Here is a 17,920-nt window from a genome sequence, read left to right on the forward strand (position 1 = left end):
ACATTGGCAAGGTTCATGTGGAGGCTCAGAACTGAAATGGTGGAATTTGAGGCAAATGTTTTTCGTAAACCTTCATTTTGAAATAAAAATATTGTATGAATGGGCAGATTTGGGTAATCAAGACAAAGGATTAACTTTGTGTTCAGAGTGAGGTTATTGAAGGTGAACAGGGAAGTACACAAGATTGGTAGTTGGAAGTATCACAAGGTGCTTGGAATGTAAGCTGCAAAATAAGCTGGTGTTTGTCCTGAGAAAAAGAGTGCTAATGGAGATTAAACTGAATTTGTCTAAAAGTCAGCAAAATCAACAGTTTGGATAGGGAAAGGAGACCTTTGAAGGTGATAAATATTACTTAGTGGTATAGGTAGAAGGGAGCTATCAATTAGTTTTTGAAGTTTCAAGCTTTGGATTGGTGGCAGAATGTAAAAGTAAAGCACTGACTGTACTCTGTGTCTGTACTTGTGTCTGTACTCTCATTTTATTAGACTCTCCAAAGTAACAACTGTATTACTTTCACCAGCATTAATAAAATTGGTGATCAAATGTTTGTAATTGCATCATGGGCTTTTTTGACTGTTTTATTTATACTGGGTCTTTTTTTGTTTGTTTCCTACCGCAGCTGTTCTTCTCATGACCTGTCAAACTCATGGGATCAGTCAAGTCTCCATCGAGCATCTGACCAGTTCAGCTCTTTGGGTAGTATGGACAGCTGGGACCAAACTCCACAAGTAGTCCAGTATGGAAGACTTTCTTCTGCAAGATCTAATAGTAGCATTGACCATCTAGGGAGCCAGAATAAGCGGGATTCAGCCTACGGGTCTTTCTCCACAAGTTCTAGCACCCCTGACCACACTCTATCCACTGCAGATACTTCTTCAACAGAGAATATGCTGTATAAAGTAGGCCACTGGGAGACATCTAAACATGGAAACAAGTCTGGACAGCTTTTGAACGATTACAGTGGGATAGAGGACAAACCTGGATATTTGCCAGCTCCCATCCAGTATGAGAATAACAGAAGTCCCAGAACAGAGGAACACCCTGATGTCAAGCTCACTGGTTCTGGAAGATCCAGTTTTGGGCCTGTCTGGTATGTTCCAGATAAGAGGAAGTCTTCCTCTCCTCCCCCACCGCCTCCACCTCTCCGTAGTGACAGCTTTGCTGCTACCAAAGGCCATGAGAAAGCCCAGGGCCCTGTGTACTCAGAGAGTGCCAGCACGCAGCACTTTACAGCCCTGAACCGATCTCAGACCAGGAATGACTGGAACTCAGAAACTGTGGAGCAGCAACGGCGGCCTTCCAGAGCATGCGACAGGAAGGTCAGTGGCTCAAATTATAAATTAGATCTCAGTTCAGAACATGCTTTTTCTGCAGTCGGTGAAAGGTACAGTAGTAACGCAGGAACTGTGAGCAAGCTGCAGTCATCCTTGTCCAGCACTGATGTTCGGTTTGCACAGCCTGCTTACAGTTACCACCACCAGCACCAGTACAGTGATGAAAGCACTTTTTTTCACCACGCAAGAATGTTAGCTGCACCTAAAGATCAGCAACCTTTTTTCTCCTACGGTGGTATTCAAGAGTCGCCTGCTGATCATTTTCATGGATACAATCTAAACCACACCAGGCTGCTCAACACTTGCTCTTCTTCAAACAGTGCTGCTGAACAGAAGGCAGACAACACTGGACAGAATCGCTATTACTGTGTGACAGCAAAACAGCCTGCTCAGGGGAATTCAAAGCCACCGCAGCTCAAAGATGACAACTGGAAACCTGCAATGGGGGCTAATGTTTCTCTTGGACCTTATGAAAATCCTGCAGTTGTCACAATGGTCCAAAAACCAAAATGCTATCTACCTCAACAGTCTGTTGAATCTTCTCTGGAAGGGTGTGAGAACAGTAGTCATTACACAGTTGACAGAGAGGGGGATGTTAGGTGTGCTGTAGTAGAAGAGGCTAAAAAAACAAATAATGCTGAGAAGTCTGGGCAAAAGAAAAGCTTTGATAGCGGCTTTGAGGAAAGTGAAGCGAGGTACTGTCAACAGGAGTATGTAAAGGGCTGTGCCCTTACCGCTGAAAACAGGCCTGCTCAGAAAGACTTCAGGTGGGGAAAAGATGAGAGTAGCAAAATCTCTCCTCAGAGGACCCCAATGTTGCACTCTTTAGCTCAAGAAGGCAAAAAGCACTCTGACGGCAGCCAAGAAGCTGTAACAGAGCGTCAGCCCCCATTTGACAATCACTTGTCTAAACAGGCACGAAGGAGCGACCGTTTTGCAACAACGCTGAGAAATGAGATCCAAATGAGAAGAGCAAAGCTGCAGAAAAGTAGAAGCACGGCTACTTTAATAGGGTCATCCGAGACGGAAGAGTGCAACGAGAACGGGAAGCCAGATGCAGCAGAAAATGTGAACGCCTCCCCAGATACGAACTTTACTAGCACCTACAAAGATCACCTGAAGGAAGCACAGGCCAGAGTTCTGCGGGCAACTTCCTTCAAACGGCGGGACTTGGAGCCCAGCCCTGCTGAATATCCCCCCAGGTCACCAGAACGGAAAACTGGTAGTTACAACTCTTCATTATTGGCTTTGGTTTCTGAAGATGTGTCTGGATTCCTTGAGGCTACGCAAGCTAAACCGAACCCTACAGGGAGTGGCACTCATCACGTTTCTCGCATTGGAGCCAGGAAGAGGTTCACAACAGAGCAAAAACTGAAGTCTTACTCTGAACCGGAGAAGATGAATGAAGTAGGGATGTCAGAGGATGAATGTCGTGCCCAGTGCCATCCAGAAACTTCTGAAGAAGCCCTGGGCTCATTTGCAGACAGGTGGAAATTTTTTGAAGAAACAAGTAAGCCTGCATGCAGAAAACCTGCACAGAAACCAACTCCCCACAGCCTAGCTGAGGGACAGCCTGAGAGGGCAGACAGGAAAGCTTACGGCGGGCAAGAGGGAGACGAGTCCTGGCATGAGAGAAGAGGTCGGGCAGCCTCTGTTGGACTTGAAACTGCACCAAAAGGGAGCATCCAGCATGGCAGCAGCAGTAAGGCTGCTGATAGGACTGTGAAATCTGAACAGCCGCAGCGTCTGGGAACATTTGCAGAGTATCAGGCATCATGGAAAGAGCAGCGGAAGCCCATAGAGGCGAGGAACTCAGGAAGGTACCATTCAGCAGATAACATCCTTGATGTCAGCCACGAACAGAATGAGAAGCCCCAGTACACCCACGAGAGGTCTAGGTCATCCCCTTCGACTGATTTCTACAAACAGGTACAAGCAGCTTTTGCGTTATCTTTTTATTGCCTATGAGGGGCACAGGGAGGTGAGGGGGAGGGGAGTGCAAGATGATTTTTGTGAAAATTTCCAGTTTAGGAACACATGTAATGTGATGTTAGCCTTTCCTCTGTAATAGAATAGACGTTACATGTAGCCCTCGTAAGTGAGATCAAAGTTTGTATTGCACAGGAAATGAGTGTAGCAAAGAACAATTGGATAAAATCATTTCTTGTATATTGTAGCCAACCGGAAGAAAAAGAACAGGTTGATTTGATAATGTGCTCTATTATACAGTAAGAGGATCAAAGCAATCTTGCACTTGGAGCACTTCATTATTGTGGCTGCCTCCCCCATTCCCCATCTTCATTCTTAATGCTGTTCTCTGGAAGTAAGAGGAAAAATACTCCAAGGGGAAATAATACCTACATTTTTCTACTTTTATTGATAGCCTGATCGTTTTCTGTGCATCCTCCCTTTCCTTCTAAACTTGCTTGGTACAGAACCTACATAGAACAGAACTTCAGCCTGCTAAAGTTTAGAGATTTAAAAGAAATGTATCTGTTAATGTTAAAGCTACACTAAAGGAAAGAAAAAATGAAACTGCTCTGTGTTTTATTTTTTGTCAGCTTGCTTGATTTAAGAACTATAAATGTATTCCACAGAGAGATGCCAAATATCTGTTCAACTTGCAAGTAAATATTAAGTTAATTTTTAACAGAGCTGGGCCAGGGAACGACTGGCAGGTGGCAAGGAAAGTAAACAGAGAAACCTAGTCTTTTCAGTTCTCTGCTTAAAATATGTTGTTGAAGCTGCTGCAAGATTGTCTGATATGTCTGTGTTGAAGTGTGTAAGACCTGGGTTGAACTTTACCTTCTGCAAGAAAAAATGGAGGCATACTGTGCTTTCCTTCTTTTCTCTCGTTGAAAGTATTGCACGCATATATACATACACATAGCACGTGTATATACTAAGTGTAGAGTGAGAACAGCTTCAAAAGAAAGAAAACACACTGGTTTCTAAACTTGTGGACTCCTTGTATGTGTTTTTTTTTTCTTCAGGTTTTGCAAAAGTTATTTTTGAACTTTGCAGGCAGACTTAACTGCGCAGATAATTTAGAAGAGTGGAGATTCCAGCCATGGAAATACTCAGCTGGAAGTTATTTTGAAAATTAAATTAACTACATTATTAAATAATTGCCTACCCAGCAGAAAATCATCATATAATCTATTCCGTGTATGCATTTCTGGTTTCTTAGTCAGTGCCTTTAAGTTCAGTATTGGCCTCCTGGGGCAAAATGCAGACACCTGTTGAGGCACCTGGAAAGCATGGCGATAAGTACATTGACGATGCTTACAGCAGACTGAAGTAACTAAAGGTGTTGCTTCGCATATATGTTTCAGGTGATTTCTGTGCAATTAAATTTCCTGTAGGTTCGGTGTTTGTAATGCAGTGCTATGCTTTGGGCGCGGTTGTTTGAAGATAGTGAGATAATACATTTCTGGAACAGCAGCGCTGTGTGTTGTGCTAAGAAACTAAAGTACGCACTCGGGGATTGAAAGGCCGGTGCATACTTGCCTCTTCTGACACTTAAGCAAGTCTTCTGTCAGTTCTTTGCTGCAGTTTTGGCTTTGCTAAATGGAAGTTGCAAACGTTTATAAATGTTAAACCCTTCAGTAGTTCAGCAAACTAAGCTAGAAACTCGAGTACAGCCAGGTCTGTAGTGCTGTGCAAGAGGTCACATAGCACGCTGCTCCACTTAAAACCAAACAAGCTTGAGGCATGCTATGCTGTTGACTTCATGTATATTCAAACAGAGCAAAGCCACAAATAAGAGGTTCCATAATGACAGATTTTTCAGGAGTCTGTAACATGATGACTTGCTGTCTTACTTGTGCTATAAACCACTTTTAGGAAGTCCCAGTTGAAGTAAGGAGGCAAGCTGAGGATTTAAAGGAAGATGGGGAGCGTATTTTTTCTAAAACTAACAATCTGGATGAAAGGAACAACTCTGTAAGGTAAGTGTGTTCCTTGATTTCTGGCTTAAAAGCATTTTTTGTGACAGCTCCTCTGATCTGACATTTCCCTGACCCAGATTGGAAGGTTGGATGTTGCTGTGATGTGTTCAGAGCTTTTACACTACCTTTTTACCTTTATTTCCTGCATCTTTCCTACATGTGTCATATAGTTAATCTTGGGACCGACATTTTGGGGGACCCTGGAGTGAGCTTGAAGAAATTGTCAAGTGTTGAGTGCATTACAGTTCAGAGTCAGATGATTCTTATTAGTGTGCATGAAGCAGTTCAGATTTTTATGTTTTGTATTTATCAGTAACAGGTTTTTTGGCTGGGCAGGGGTGGGGAAATGCTTGAGATTTCCCAGAAGCCTTCCAGTATTGTATTTGGCAAAGTCGGTGTGCTACTGGAACACAGTAGCACTGCAAATTGGGCTTGACTGTTTTGTGCCTTTACAGAACACAGTACGTGAACAGAAGCGCTCAGAAGTTGTTTTCCCATTTGATCAGCTCTGCTTCTCTGTTCATTCATGTTCTAATTACATCGTGTAATTTTTTTAGACCTTCGTCAGGCGCATGGCTGTCAAACGCAGAGCAGAGTTATAATCCTCAAGTTCTTGTGTGTGGCAGGGTGCCCTCGTTCTGGCCAGCGGCGTGCTGGAGCTGTTGTCATGTAACCAATGATTTCAGCAATGCTGATACTGCAGCTGCACAGGGGACGTGCGGCAGCCCAAGGGACAGCACACGTACTGCAGTCACCGGGTTTTGTATCTCATCTTTTGTAACAAGGAACACGTGTACTGGAAAAATTACTGCTTTCCTTTATTCTCTAAGTGGTATGAATTTCTCCAGGGGAGAGAAAATTCTGAACTGTAGCAAACGCTGGGGCTCTAGGCATGACCTTAAAAGCTTGTAGAAAAAAAAATAGCATTTGTGTTTTTTGTAAAGCGACATTTTGCAGTGCGCATTGCCCAGCTGAAGAGCCCATCTGCTGTTTCTAATTCTTTGTAGCCCTTTGTACTTAGCGTAGTGATTTCCAAACGAGGAGCACGTGAGGGTGTGAGCTCACGCGTGTGTGGAGGGAGGTGGGGAAGAAGGAGGGAGGGTGAGGGGGAGAAGCAGCACAATGAGCCGAGAGCAGGCAGCATCTCTGTGAGAGTGGAACGGCCCCATCCTGCACTGCTGAACCGGTCACAAAAGCGTGTGCATAATACACCTACGCCAGCATTTTAACAGTGTTTGTGCAGCACAATTCTTGCTTTATAGCCATGGAATCTATGAATATCACATGACTGGGCACCAGCTGCAGTAACTTGTTTTCTGTGAGCCAAAGCCTATTTTGACATGCGATTTCAGACGTAGGCTTTGGCCATTTCAGCGCCTTATGGGGAGGGTTGTAAAATGGGCTCTGACACAGTCTGTCCCTCAGGACTTGTGCTGTGCAGAGGGTTACAAGTCTTCTGTGCTTAAGACAAACAAAACCATGAAATCTTTTGGTCAGACTTTTAACTCCTGTATTGTGACCTGGCACTGAATGATGATGCATGGCTGTACTATGGGAAAACGTGTGTTACTGTGTCATTTTTTCTTTTTCTTTATTTTTTTGTGCAGTTCTGTGGCAGACTCGTACAATGGCTTAGGTTGGAAGGGACCTTAAAAATCATCAAGCTTCAACCTCTTGCCGTGTGTGGGGCTGCCAACCACTAGATCAGGCCTGATAGAAAGGAACCAGATGAATTGTAATTTTTTTGTGATTTTTTTTTTGAGATGCTCTAAAAGCATTTAGTTCCATATTTTTAAAAGCTAGAAATCTGCAGACAGCTAGCAGACTGACCCAGTATGCGATACATTCTTGAACACAAATATTAACCAAACTAGAAGTCTTCCTAATGGGTGTATTTAATACTTCCCTTGAATATTTTCGTTTGGATTATATTGCTAATGTCCCTCATTTTGTGCTGCTGAGGCCACTGTACTACAGTTGCCTTTGTGTTTCTAGAGACAACGTGACTTCTGGACACAGGAGCAGCCCTTCAGTGTTTGTGTTACACGCACAGGGACCTAAGCTGAGAGACAGATTTGGAATTCATGGATGCATTCTGTGGGTTAGAGACTATCCAGCACTGCATGATGCCTCTGGCCTCCATCCCCCTCAGGGCAGTGGAAAGAAAATGAATAATTTGATTTTTAAACGAACTCTGAAAGTATGCCATTGCAGCATTCCTGCTTATTTTCAAAGAAATACGAGCCTTTTTCATACATTAAATCTAGAGTAAAGAAAGGGCTATAGTATTGTAACATCCAATGCCTAAAGTGAAAATTAAAAAATATATATATATAGCTTTCTAAGCATTTTTTTTTTCTCCTGGACTGGTTCACTTTGCTACAGTGTTTTCTTAGTGTCCTTTTATTTTTTTAGCACGCAGTTGCAAAATGTAAAGTAGCATTACTTCTGAAAGACTTTTTTTCTCTTCTTTCTTTTTTAAATTTGATGGTGATTTGTGAACTCCTTTCATGCTTGGGCTGTATATTTCCCCAGTGAGATTACTGAGTGCTTCCAATGGAATCAGATTGTTTCATCTCCCTTTTTGGGAAAGCTGCAGCATGATCTTCTGAATTACAGTATTTAATGGCTGGTAATGTTAGTTTTATAGGAATCACCGCTAGTGGTCCATGGCAGTCATTATTATCACTCAGGCTAGAACCAAATCACTCTTGTTATAAACTTATAGGTGTGCAGTCAGTCATCTGGCATGAGCTGAAGTTTTTTATGCCATAGCTTGATGCAATTTTAAGTATGTTCTTAAGTTTAGGACTGCTTTAGAAGTAGAGCATGATTCTGCTAGTCTGTAAAAGAAAATTTTATATTTTTAATGATGCTACTTGCAAGCCAGTTATCAAAGTTTTGCTTCTAACACATGAAGGCTGTCCTCATTTTTTAAGCAGACCTCACTCTGTCAAATGACATAAGCTGCTTATACAACTGACTTCCCTATAAGTTTCCAAAATTTCTAAACCAGCATAGTCCTTCGAAAGGTTAAGGATGGATATGTGTAATCTGGCCTGTAGTCTGTGGCTTCTTGCAGAATGACATGGCATACATAGTAGTGGGTCTGCATCAATAGAGCAGTACTTAGTGATTTAATTCTTAGAGTTCTCACCTACTAGAGATATTCACAGCCATTGCTTATATTTACTTTGTGACAAAATTTGACTTCTATTCCTCTATTAATGTGTCCAGAGTGTCTATAAAAATTAGATAATTTCAGAAACTGAGAAAGGATTTCTGAGATCACAGTTCACAGAAAGGTCTTTCAACACTTAATAGGTGACAAGTAAAGGAACATGCACATGTCAAGTACAGGACCAAAGCATGACTCAACTCTAATTACACCGTAAGAAGTTTCTTTTTGACTTTGCATGCCTTAGTAGTTGTTCCTACCTGAACTCTTCAAGGCAGAGGAACAGACTTTGCCATACAGAACCAGAGTAAAAGTCATTTCTTGGTTCTTAAGTTGACTAAATGCCCAAGTTTAATATTCTGAAAAAGTAAGAATAAAATCTTTGACAAGGAACCATTAAGAAACAACTGACAGAGAGGTTCTCCAATTCAATACCAGATGCTTCATAAGGAATCTGATTTTTCAGGAGCCTCAATGCTTATTGGGCAGCGCAAATGAAAATTAGATAACTCAGAAAGTAATGTTTCCTATTGGTTACCAGGGAAACAATGCAAGAGCTCAATGACCCTGTTTGATAGAGCAAATTCTCAGCTATGAAACACTTATTTTTCAACACTGTCACCACCATTAGCTGATTTGAGTGGATGAGCTGAGACACTCTTCATTTTGTACGTGACAGCTGTGCATGGCTGTCTGGAACACGGTTTGTCTTTCATGTCACTGTCACCACTGCTAAGTGTACCACCCACCCCTCACTGTACTCGCATTCACTCTATAAACGTTCAGCAATTGTCAGTGAATGTCACTAGGTGCCATTTTTTCTACATGGAGGAATTCAGTGGCACACCTTTGCTTCATACGCACTTCCATTTCAGATGCTATTTTGTCAGGCTGCCCCTCTGCTGCCATCTGTCATATGACAACAGCATGTGACACAATATTGGTGGGAAGGTTCAACCTTCATTGCCATACCACCAACATCCACTACTGATGTTGTGCGCCAATACAGTAAAATAAGAGACATTACTTTTGGAGCAGCCCTTGTACTCTGCCCTTGCATCCTTGAAAGATCTTTGGTACACGGGAATGTGAATAATCTCATGTCTTCTGACTCAAATCAGATGGAAAAGGATTTACAAAGGGATGATAGTTCACTGATGTGTTTATATGTGAAGCATATGCTTATGCTGAGCACACTTGTGGAACATGCATGTGTGTTGTCATCATTTTCTCTGAACTTGTTCTGTTTTATGTCCATTATATGGGTTGGGACTACATAGCTGTAAGGGCTGGCTAGCAGAAGAAAAATCAACATGATGCATTTGGACAACTGTAGTTCTCATGTAATTTCATGTTTACAGTGGAAAAACAATGTAAGTTAGAACCTGGAAAATGAATTAGACACTGGAAATATTCTTAGGAACTACCCAGTTTTTTTTGTAGCTTCACTAATTTTAAGTCTGGTGTGTTTTGTTGTTCTTTTTTTTTAACTCCACTGTCAAACAAGAAATAGCAATATACAACAGTAATATCTACTGAACAGTGAACTTTAGTGATTGAAATGCAAGAAATCCTGAAAGGAGTTTCCTTTTTATATATAGCAAAAGGGCCATTTGATTAAACAGTTAAGCAGAACTGTGCTTGCAGGCATTCTGTCAAATAAGAATGTTTTGCTGCCCATGCATTGCTAGAATCAAGTGGAATGAATACTGTGGGATGAATGCATCTCAGTCATTGGAGGGCTTATCAGGGCATCATCAGATGTGCAACAGCAGAATATTTTCACCCTCCTACCTTTTTCTCTTAAGGAAAAAAAATAGAGTGATATTGGGTAAAGGGTTCCTTAGACATCAGTGAAAAATGGCTGTGGTAAACACTTCTTGCGTGGAATAATGAGTCTCAATATTTTATGGTGCAAAAGATCAAAGTTCTCTGCCTTATGAGCTACCTACAGCTGCTGTTATTTTTCACATGAAATCTTCTAAAGAAAATAAATATGCCGTATCAGTTTGCCGAGTATGAAATTACCTAACATGTAGTAATTCATAGGAAAAAAGAATATATACGCAATTACTTACTGATCTAATGTACAGTGTGAGAATAATTTCTGTGTAATCATTTCATTCAAGAGCTTGTGAAGTGTCCTCTTTTTAAAATCAGTTTTAAATAAAATGAGGACTTCGATAAAGGTTTAACTGCTCTTTTTTGACAGAAATTGGTTTGAATTAAAGTGAGAAGACATGCTTTTCATACAGCTTGAACATACCTCTTTGATTGAAGTAATGCTTCAGATGTCTGGATCCCTGACTTTGAGGAAGTAAGATAAATAAATAAATAAGCAGCTTTCCCCTACCCACAGATTGCAGCTCCTTGTCATCATTTGGAGGAAGTGAAGGAGAGCCAAGATGCTTATCCTCCTCACAGACTCTTAGCTGCTGACAGGATTCTAAGAATGTGAGCTGCTGAAGCCCTTTCTGTTTACGCTAGCATTTCTTTAAGATATGGATTGGTAATGCATCTGCCAGGCCACCTTTTTGCCACTGATGATATGGTCTAATGAATGGTCCAGTACTGTCTCAAGCTGTTCTAAAGTATGTATTTTCCTAATCTTAAACAAAACAATTCTGTGGTTCATGCATGTAGAGACAACAAGGGAGTGAGCAACCAGCAGTATGTATTCATGTTCCCAATCATCTTTTGTTTTCCCAAGTTACCTATAAATACCAATAATTATTACAGTTTTCATTGCCATGAACTGCTATGCCTTTCCAGCATATTAACATATGTGACTGACTAACAATAGTCAAATAATAATCACACTCTTAAGACACTGTAATGTATAAGTGCTGGTGCATGAAAGAAGTTGATGGAAGTAGATTAGCAGGCCAAACATTTACCCATTTCAGTTTCCTTTGTCTGACTGAACAGTAGCAGATGCTCAGAGAAAATAAAAACAAGGCTAACACAGAGCTATGCTTCTGGGTATCCTTGCCCAGCCTCCGGTGACCTGCATCTAAGAGACACAATCCTAACTATTTGTGGTTAACAGCACTTGATAAATTTGTCTTGCAGAAAAGTAACTAACTGGTTTTGGACCAGTATTGACTCTTGACATCCATAAGTAGCTTTTTTTAATGATGCGAGGAAAAGCATCTGTTCTTGCAGGGGGATGGGTGCCTATCTCCTCTTTGCAAACTAATGTATGTTTTTTTCCCATCTTTATTATCCTCCACTCTCTCTTTCCACGGCCTCTCCTCTTCCTTTTGGAACTGCGGGAGAACTGCAACAACTTTTGGGTGCACTGTGAATTCATAAGGTAACAACAACCCCAAGGCAGCACTACAGGCTTGGGGCAGTGTGGCTGAAAGACTGTGTAGAGGAAAAAGATCTGGAGGTATTGGTAGATGCTCAGCTGAACATGAGCCAGCAGTGTGCCCAGGTGGCCAAAAAGGCCAATGGCATCCTGGCTTGAATCAGAAATAGTGCAGCCAGCAGGAGCCAGGGGAGTGATCATCCCTCTGTATTCAGCCACGGTGAGGCTGCACCTCGAGTACTGTGTTCAGTTTTAGGCCCTCACTACAAGAAGGACATTGAGGCCCTGGAGCGTGACCAAAGAAGGGCGGTGAAGCTGTGGCGAATCTGGGGCACAAGTCTTATGAGGAGTGGCTGAGGGAGTCTGGAAAAGAGGGGGCTCAGGGGAGACCTTTATTGCTCTCTACAACTACCTGGAAGGAGGTTATGGTGAAGGTGGGGGTCCGCCTCTTCTCCTGTGTAGCTAGCAATAGGACTAGAGAGAATGGTCTCAAGTTGCACCAGGGGAGATTCAGATTGGATGTTAGGAAATACTTCTCTGGGAGAGTGGTCAGGTGCTGGAAGGGGCTGCCCAAGGAGTCACTGTCCCTGAAGGTGGTTTAGTGGGGAAATATTGGCGATAGGTGGACAATTGGACTGGATGATCTTAGAGATCTTTTCCATCCTTGATGATTCTGTGATTCTATAATGTTTTATTGTCACTGATGATAAACCGTGTAGCGTGGCCAATTTGTTAGGGGGAAGGGATGCCATCTAGAGGGACCTTGGTAAGCTTAAGAAGTGAGCCCCTCATGAAGTTCAGCCAGTGCAGTGTCCCACACCAGAGTCCTGGGAGTTACTTTGCATTTATTAAATCTGAATGTAATCTGTTGTTTTATAGCTCATTCACTCAGTTATAGGAATTTCTCTCAGGTACACCTGTTGCCTTCTTTTTCATTCATAGTAAATTAGATATTGAAATCCTTGATGTTTATCATGTCCCATGGCAGTTATATTTTTAGAGCCTGTGGTGATAAGTATCTTTTAGAAACCTGAATAGTCTCTGTGGTGGAAGATCACTGTTGTCAGTGAATATAGGTAACCTTTCTATGTAGAGTAACACATCTGAGGCATAGATTTTCTGCACAGGCCAGAATGAATAGTAGTCATTTAAATATGCTAGTTAGTACATCTACTGAATCTCTTAATATAATTTCTTCTACTTCGGTTAATTTAGGCATTAAGTTTACACATCTGAAATTCTCCAGATTCATAATGAATATTTTTTATCTCTTGTTCTTTTCCTTTTATTCTTCTTACCACCTTCATATCTTCCTTCCACAAACATCACTTTGCTCAAACAGTTGTCAAACTATCATATGAATGCATCACAGATACTGTTGTAGCAATTTTGTCTGTGAGTTTAAGATAATCATTGTCTGGACCTGGTAACTCATGACTACCTACTTAATTGTGGACAGCATCCATTGGTACCTTCCTAGCTGAAAATAATGTCTATATGAGCTGCTCTTTACTCACACAAATGTGAAGAGAGTCATGTACATTTTATCCTATAGTCTTATTTTTATTACTCTTTACTACTACTCATGTTTTTGAGTGCATTTTTTATTTTTAATCCTCAAACCTTTAAGAAATTTTAACACAGTCTTTTGTTTGTCACTCTGTTTTGCTAGAGCAGTTCTGATTGAATGAATCTCACTTGAATGGGACTTCATTTCTCCAGTGGCTACCATTTTAATTAATTTTTTTAATTCATTCTTTTGAGGGGAAGGGGGGGGGGGAACGTGGTCTGCTCCTTTGGGTAGCTATTGTGCATTTTCTCTGAGTTTCATGTTTCTTCAGTCGCATGTTATCTCTTAGCATTACACCATCTGGTTTGTTCCTTTTAAAAATATTCCTCTCTGTTATGTAGATGCCCTTTTCAAAATGAAAAACCACAGTGTGGATTCTTTCTCTTTCAAGAATGATTAATCTAAGTACATATGGCCACTGGCACAGGGTAACTCTTCAGTGGCGAAGTTTTGAACCAGATTCTTTTCAAGTCAGGAGATGCACGCTGAATTGTCCCACTGTAGTAGTCTGTTCCTTCCATTTGTTTTCCATTTTAAAACTCTCAGGGTTTCTTGAGTCTAGAGATCTGTAGCCCAAGAGTAGCCCAAATTCATTATTCTGTGATCTAGGATTGGTTGTGGCTAAATGAGAGTGCTAAGGAAGATGCTTTCTGTCACTGTTACTTCTTGATTCCTGTATTTATCCTGCCACAATCTCTTGCAAGATGCATCCATCGTTTCTTTCCATCTTAGAGGATGAGTTAGTCTTGCAATCCAGGCAGCTTTCCATCCCTAAACCTTACAGGCTACTCCCATTGCCTTCCCATTAACTTTCCCAGTAATGCTCAGGAAATTGCCAGGTACATGTCCTAGTGTACTAGGACACTATGAATCCACATCCACAAGTCTGTAGGTCCTGATGAGGTGCATCTCAGAGTCCTGAGGGAATTAGCCAATGTAGTCACCAAGCCACTCTTAATGATATCTGAAAAGTCATGGCAATCAGGTAAAGTCCCTGGTGACTGGACAAAAGGCAACATCACACCCATTTTTAAGAAGGGTGAAAATGATGACCCGGGAACTACTGACCTTTGTCAGTCTCACCTCTGTGCCAAGAAAGAGCATGGAGCAGATCCTCCTGGAAGCTGTGCTAAGGCACATGGAAGACAGTGAGCTGATGCAGGAGAACCAGCATGGCTTCTCACCAAGGACAAATTTTGCATGATCAACCTGGTGGCCTTTTACGATGGTGTCACTGCATCAATGGACAAGGGAAAAGCCACTGATGTCATCTGTCTGGACTTCAGTAAAGCCTTTGACACAGTACCCTGCAATATCCTTCCCTCCAAATTAGAAAAACATAGATTTGATGAGCAGAATGTTCAGTGGACAAAGAACTGGCTGCAGGATTGAGTCTAGGGAGTAGTCCATGACTCCATGTCCGGATGGTGATTGGTGATGAGTGGTGTCCCCCAGGGATCAGTGCTGGGACCGATACTTTTTAATGACTTCATCAATTACATTGACAGTGAGGTCAAGTGCACCCTCAGCAGATTTGCTGATGATTCCAAGCTGTAGGCTGCAGTTGACACACCAGAGGGATGGGATGCCGTCCAGAGAGACCTAGAGAGGCTTGAGCAGAGGGTCCAGGAGAACCTCATGAGCTTCAACAGATCCAAATGCAGATCTCTTGTACCTGGGTTGAGGCAATCCCCACTACCAATGCAAGTTTGGAGATTAAAGGATTGAGTGCAGCCCTACTGAAAAAGACCTGGGGGGGTACCAGTGGATGGGAAGCTGGACAAGAGGCAGCAATATGCTCTTACAGCCCAGAAAGCTAATCATATCCTGAGCTGCAACAAAAGTAGCGTGGCCAGCAGGGTGAGGGAGGTGATCCCGCCCCTCTACTCTGCACTGGTGAGGCCTCACCTGGAGTATTGCGTCCAGATGTGGAGTCCTCAGTACAGAAGAGACAGACCTGTTGGAGTGTGTCCAGAGAAGGGCCACAAAAATGGTCCAAAGGAATAATCGCCTCTTCTCTGAGCACAGGCTGAGAGAGCTGGGGCTATTCAGCTGGGAGAAGAGGTGGTTGTTGAGGTGACTTGATAGCAGACTTTCAGTATCTAAAGGAGAGGTTTAGGGAAGAAGGGGACAGACTCTTTAGCAGTGTCTGCGGTAATAGAACAAGGGGAAATGGTTTCAAGCATCAAGAGGGTAGATTTTGATTGGATATAAGGAAAAAGATTTTACAGTGAGGGTGGTGAGGCACTGGAACAGGTTGCCCAGAGATGTGGTTCATGTCCCATCCCTGCAGGCTTCCAAGGAGAGGTTGGATCAGGCCCTGGGCGACCTGATCTAGCTGTAGATGTCCTTGTTCATTGCTGGGGAGTTGGTCTTCAAAGGTCCCTTCCAATTCTAGGGATTCTATGATTCCTCACCCCAGAAGTGAGTGTTGACAAGTGGTAGAAGCTGGAGAAGCCCAAGATGTCATTATGGATGCACTAAAACTGGGTGTGATCAAGAGAATTGTCATACAAGAAAGTTCCTGCAGAGAGGTACAGAGATCATTTTGTAAGCTTTCATTCCTTTTGCTGTTATTCTGGTGTGGTTTTACTGCTTTTCCTGGAAAGAGAATTAGAATGAAGACTACCCTAAGATTAAGATTTTGTTGCATCACTTGATGTCCAGCTATCTTCTAGCAGCTATTCTAGTGATACAAGTTGAATCAGAAAGATCAGAGGTACTCTCTAGCGCTTATACCTATAAAAGCATCATAAGCTGATATGTTAAAGATTTCTCTTTCCCTTGGGGGAAAACATTTAGGGGGAAACTTGGGGGAAAACATTTAGGAGACAGGTGATTGACTCTTCAGTGTGGCAGAACACACGGAGTGATTCACTGTCCTTGCAGTAGGAGTTAGACTGTGAGATGTTCACATTCTCTGATAAGCCCTCAGGCAACATGGGCTGTGATTTGCTATCACACATGAGACAGTTTACATCAATAAATTTCAGTAAAGCTTTGTGTAAAAGTAAGGTAACATTTCTACTTCCCATTTCTCTGTGTGGTACAACAGTTACTCTCTGTTAACCAGTTGCTTTGCTTTACGTAAACAGTGTAGACAGAATGAGTTCTCTTGAAGTCTTTCTTTCTGTATATTGAAATCAAATCAGCAGCACTGGGAAACAGAAAAAATTAGTGGGACAGATTAACTGTCTCTCCGTGTTGTGCAATAATATCAAACCACTGTATGTGATTTTACATACAGCTAAGTGAAGTCCTTCCTCTTCAAATAGTCATCCTTTAAAATGACCTTATAATGCGTATTAGAGCCTTATCCACAGCTTTTCTGAGTCTTTAAGGTGTTCTTCCAGAAAAATCGAACAGAACTGGAGCTTTGTTCTGATGAAGGTTGTGGTGCTTCTGCTTTCTGAAGACAGAGCATGGGGGTGCTAATGCACATGGATGCGTTGAGTTCTTTCCCTGCAGAACCTCCTGCTAGATGAGCGCCTGTACACACAGCACATGCAAAAGAAATCAGGCTGGAGGGCAGCTAATGAAGACTTTCTTCTAAAATTAAAGACTTGCTTATATGACTGTTGCTCAGAAAGGAACCTGGTGCTATGCCGGTCTTTTATCCTCGCTTTAAATATTTAACATTTGCGGAGCTGTTATTGCTGAAGTGCAGATCGTGGTTTTCACAAATGGGATGAAAAACCCTTAAAAAATTAAAGGACTTTTAGAATCTTTTTTTTTTTTTTCCTTTTATAACCAAAACCAGGAGATGAGGGTGGGGAAGTGGGGGAAGGGAAAAGCTTTGAAGTCTCTGAGATCTTTTCCCTGAGGTCAGAAGTTTCTGATGATGTAACATACAATACAGACCAAGCCTTCACTTATCAAGGTTAAAGTTGACGGAGCTTGTATGAACTTGTCAATCATAGGAAGCAGGCAAAAACAAGCCAGCTGTTGTGAGGCATGGCTTTGAAAATCCTCTGTGTTACAGTAAATGAGACGCAGAGGTTGAGACGCATTCAGCTCTGGGAAGCTTTCGAGCTGACGGGCGCATTTGCAGGGATGCAAAGCTCCCATCTCCAGTGAATGCGGGTAAACATCTGTAATCCTGGTAAGGCTGCTTTATGTTTGATGCTTGAGTGCTAGAGAGACGGCAAGAAGCACGAGCCTTGGGGAGCTTTTTCCCTCTGTTCTGGACAGAATATTGCAGTATGGATTCATACAGTATTTCTTTTGTTCTCTGAGTACACGCTGTGTCTTCTGTCTCTATCAGCAGAAGCTACAGTAACAAACTAGGAATGATGCAATGCTCAGTGCAGGATCTTATTTTGCTTAGTGTAAACGCCTTTTGCATCGACTGATGTTTTAGGAGAACGAGAGAAAATGTGAGCTGATTCCAGGCGCGATGCTCTGTGTGCATGTGTCCCTGCACACGCGCTGTTTTTAGCAGCTTTTGTTTTCACAGTTGGCATAACGCACCCTGGAATTAGACGGCAGTGCCTTTCAGAAACGTTTGTTTTCTGCACCGAGCTGCAGAGCTGCTGCTCTGGCTGAGGGTGCCAGGCTCAGGGTTCCTCCCGGCGA

General features: G+C 42.2%; 1 protein-coding gene across 2 annotated transcripts in view; it reads left to right on the forward strand.

The window, feature by feature from the left end:
• The window catches only part of SHROOM2 (shroom family member 2), a 116,336-nt gene that overhangs the window by 75,565 nt on the left and 22,851 nt on the right, over window positions 1-17,920 (forward strand). For both annotated transcript variants that reach the window (XM_065741356.1, XM_065741355.1), the window contains 2 exons: window positions 620-3,263; window positions 5,181-5,284. In XM_065741356.1, coding sequence (XP_065597428.1) covers window positions 620-3,263; window positions 5,181-5,284 — 2,748 coding nt within the window. The remainder of the gene's footprint in view (window positions 1-619; window positions 3,264-5,180; window positions 5,285-17,920) is intronic.

The sequence above is a fragment of the Cyrtonyx montezumae genome, unplaced genomic scaffold, assembly GCF_038088225.1.
Source record: "Cyrtonyx montezumae isolate F1298 unplaced genomic scaffold, pur_monq_1.0 scaffold_3, whole genome shotgun sequence".
Taxonomy (NCBI): domain Eukaryota; kingdom Metazoa; phylum Chordata; class Aves; order Galliformes; family Odontophoridae; genus Cyrtonyx; species Cyrtonyx montezumae.